We start from the raw sequence: 4,249 nt of genomic DNA, 5'->3' as shown, positions 1-4,249 counted from the left end.
GACCCATCATTTTAAAGCAGCTATTTTGAAATCAGACATCTGAGCCCTTTCAAATTCCAGTCCAGAATGAATGGCAGCAGCCAACTGAAATAGAAACATGAAGCCATCTCAATACAAAGGGCTTTCTTCTGTTCCTATGGAAAATTCCTATTAACCTCATTGGTATGGTTCCACATTAGGGCAAGTGGGAAAACGTTAATATGTCCTTGTCTTTAATGTAACCAATATGAGAAACAAAAACCAGAATATATTTAATAAATGCAATGTAGATTGTTTTATTTGACCTTCTGTTCACAAAATAATTTTATTATATGTATGAAAGCAGCATACAGGCAATAAAATTATGAAAACATTCACAATACATAAATAACACAGACCTGATGCAGGATGTATATATTTCATTAGACTTCTAATTTTTCTCTCGGTTTTCTTTTCCTGATAACACTTTTTGATAAAGGTTGTGAAGAGTTTCTCAGAAGGATATTTTGCTAACATTCCAAAAACAAATGGCTCTCTTGGAATGTGTCCGTATAGGAATGCCTGCCGATGACTGTTGCTAATGTTTACTGACTGCTTTTGACATTACAAAGGAAAAGAGGCAGGGATTTTGATTTCAGAGTACAATGAAAAAGTAACAGTTGTCAAAATAAACATTGGCAAATTTTATGGAGCTCACAAGACATCTGGAAATGGGGATTGAAGCTCCATAGACATTTAGAAATGTCTTCATCCAAAATGGAAATGAGGCACTATTCATTATTCAATGAACTATTAACATATTTAAGACTAAAATTAATGTCATTCTAGTTTTCAAAGTAAAGCACTAAAGTACCTCACTTGTTAAGTTATTCTGGCTGTGATACATTAGCAGACAGACAGCATGATTTTTGACTACTGGTGTTTCTGCAATAATACAGATGGTAAAAAGATTTGTCATATTTACTACCATTATAATCAATTGTGTTTATTCAGAAAAGATATCCAAGACTTGAAATAAGAAAAGTCTGAGAAAGCTGTTTATCTTACATAAATACAAAACATTATATACTAATGATTGTTATATAAGAAGCTTCTCTTCTCAAATTGGATTCTTCTTAAGGTGGTATTCATATTTAAGGTATTTACAGATCCACAAACTGACATTCTAGCAAAGTCTTTGTAACATGAAACTTTTTAAAATAAATAGCAGCAATTCCTTTTATTTCTATAAGGGAAGAGCTTTCTCAGCTTGTCAATCCGTCAACTCTGGTCCTATTTTTTTTAAGCAATCCCACAAAAAATAAATAAATTCTACACAGCTTCAGCTTCATTAACTCCCCCATCCTTTGCTGTGCTTTTTATGATTGCTTCTTCTTTATTTACTTCATTGGCTACCCAGACTATCAGAGAGGGTTTTTTCTTTTGTTTTTAATGGTCATTATTAAAGTGCTGACTAGTTGACTGGTCAAAATGCAGTTGTGAGACCCTTGAAATATCCCATTATTTAGACATTTTAAATAAGTTAAATAAAGCTAGATCTGTTATAACATATGAAAAATATCAATTTTAAACAATAAATAAATAAAACCAATATCAACATATTATCTCCCAAATCTTTAAAAATACCCATTCTCATTGTAAGGCTCGTTGTTTTTCAGAAATAATTTTAGAAGGCATCTACCTACCTTTTTAATCCCTCAAACTTTACTTAGAACCTGGTAGCACCCAATAGTACTATACATGGCAAATTAAATCCTCTGATTTTCTTCAAAGGTTAATTGTTAAGTTGTTAATGGGTTTTTTCTTGTCCCATTTTAAGATAGAAACCAGTTTCTATAAATATTTATAGAGCAGAAGAAATATTTTCTTTGACACTGCTTTGTACCTACATTTGTGTCTCTGTTTTATTCAGTATGAACAACACAGAAATACCTTTGGGTTTTCAATATCTTTTTTGTTTAAAATTTTATCTTTGATTTGAACACCCAATAATCAACTCTGAGCTTTGCGTGACAGTATAATTCTCACTAGAGCTTAGTTTCTTACCAAAAAATCTTATATATCTTTTTTGACTATTAGATTTTGCTGGGCTAACCTCAGTGTTCATGTTTTATGTTGCCCATTCTGAGTGATGGGGTTGATCTTTTCCAAAGACACATCAGCTTCATAATCCAAGATACCGGACAGTGCTGGAGACATTTTCTCCAAGGTCTTAGATAGTTCACCCTCTTCTTCCTTTTTCAGAAGTTCTTCTTCTGGGCAGATAATAGCATGTGGGATCAGATACACCAGGTTACACTCTTTTGGGCTAGACCCTCTAGGCTCATGATGGCTTGAAAAAACAACTGCCCCATTGTTGTTGATACTAACGGTCTCTATAGCGTTGTTGGAAGTAGGGCAGAGTCTGTAGCATCCTAGCAGAGTTGAAAATGCCTTGCGGAAATCAGCATTGAAGGCATAAATGATGGGGTTCAGTGAGGAATTAGCCCATCCAAACCAAACAAAAACATCAAAGGTGGTGGAACTAATGCAAAAGGGTTCTGCTCCCTTGGATGGTGGGCTGGGCTCACAAAAGGGCACCATGCAGTTCAATATGAAAAAGGGTAACCAGCAGCATACAAACACCCCCATGATCACTGACAAAGTCTTTAAGACTTTCGTTTCCCTCTTGAAGGACATTTTAAAGGAGCTTTCTGGTTGCTGGCAATCCATACTGTTTCCATTCCCTGTAGTGTTTTGGCAGTTCTTAGCATGCACTGCTGCTCTTTCCAAAGCCGAGATGCGTCTTATTTGTTTTTGAGCAATCCTGTATATCCTTGTATAGGTGACGATCATGATGGCCACTGGGATGTAAAAGCTAATTAGAGAAGAGGAGATGGCATACATCCTGTTTAGACTGGAATCACAGTTGTCCATGGTTATGTCTTGGGAACTAGCATTTAGCTCTAAAAAGCTTGTGGTTGTAGCTTTGTGCCAGTTCAGCTGCACAGGAATGAAGGAAATCAATACAGACAAGGTCCATGCCACACTGATCATGATGAAAGCTGCCTTGGGGGTCATTTTCCTCTCATACCTGAATGGACTAGAGATGGCCCAGTATCTGTCCACACTAATGACACAAAGGTTTAAGATTGAGGCCGTGGAGCACATAATATCAAATGCCACCCAGATGTTACAGAATGAACCAAAAGGCCAGAAACCAGCTATCTCAGCAACAGCTTTCCAAGGCATGACCAAGACTGCCACTAAAAGATCTGACACTGCCAAGGAGATTACAAAGAAGTTGGTCACCTTGGACCTCAGATGGCGAAATCTAATGACAGCTGCACACACCAATGTGTTCCCCAGAAGCGTGGAAAGTATCAGCAAAGAAAGAAAGCAGCCTGTAAGGATCCGAAAGGAGGAGTCCCTTTCCCCGAGCAACTCTTCCCCGTCCATTGTGGTGTCGTTCCAAGTCATAGCTTCTCCTGAGGGAAAATCATATCATGAAAATCATGATGACATCAACTCCTTTGCTTGGAGAGACTACAGATACATCAGGCGTCCATTAATTACTCATTGCCAGGCAGACCGAAGGTTTGTGTTATAGTCTCTTCACCCTTGGGTGGACCCCATGCTCCTTAGGAATCACATTAAGAGGCATCAAAAGCTGTGTGGCAAGTAGCTGAAATTTACAAACACAGTCAACTCTGCACCGATTTTTTTTTTTTTAGTAATCCCTTCTGAATTACATTGTACTACTCAAGCACAAAATATCCCAATTAAAACAGGCCATCTGCATATGTCCTGCTTGAGTCCCCTACAAAAATACCCAACAGACAAGAGTGCAATCACTTTTCAATCACATATTCCCACTTAAATAGGCTATTGATCCAGTGTTTCCAGTGTCCATTTGACTAGCCCTTCAGATCTACTGAAGCGTATTACATTAGGTGCTTTTGTTTCTAATTTAATTTCACAAACCTCTAACTGATGAGACGTTTTTTTTCTCCCCTTTTCACCCTCAGTGCATTCCAGCTACAAAATACATTAGTTCTCTGTTTATGGGAAGCTTCAGGGAGCAACTCCTCATTTTGTTCCACATTGTTTAGGTCTCACAGTCCTAGAAGCAAAGAAAATAAATTACATTGTGTGTCTGTGTGTGTGTGTGTGTTTTTAAAGACTTTCAGTAAAGAACGGCTCATGTTATTTATTTGTAATTAAATGAGAAAATTTGAATCCTACCTTTCACCTTTGATTCTCTGTTTGTCCTGGGATGAAAGTTTGTCTC

At 37.1% G+C, this 4,249-nt stretch overlaps 1 protein-coding gene across 1 annotated transcript; it reads right to left on the bottom strand.

The window, feature by feature from the left end:
• Positions 1 to 283: 283 nt before the first annotated feature.
• Positions 284 to 3,999, bottom strand: DRD1 (dopamine receptor D1). Its single transcript, XM_054037866.1, has one exon. The coding sequence runs from the start codon at positions 3,436 to 3,438 to the stop codon at positions 2,083 to 2,085; it is 1,356 nt and encodes a 451-aa protein (XP_053893841.1). The 5' UTR covers positions 3,439 to 3,999; the 3' UTR covers positions 284 to 2,082.
• Between the last annotated feature and the right edge of the window lie 250 nt (positions 4,000 to 4,249).

This window comes from Malaclemys terrapin, chromosome 8 (assembly GCF_027887155.1).
Source record: "Malaclemys terrapin pileata isolate rMalTer1 chromosome 8, rMalTer1.hap1, whole genome shotgun sequence".
NCBI lineage: Eukaryota > Metazoa > Chordata > Testudines > Emydidae > Malaclemys > Malaclemys terrapin.
The sequence above is the reverse complement of the archived record's forward strand: the minus strand, read 5'-3'. Positions and strand labels throughout refer to the sequence as shown.

Bases quoted from the DNA above. Each gene is read 5' to 3' on its own strand.
- DRD1 (XM_054037866.1), bottom strand. From the start codon at position 3,438: ATGACTTGGAACGACACCACAATGGACGGGGAAGAGTTGCTCGGGGAA.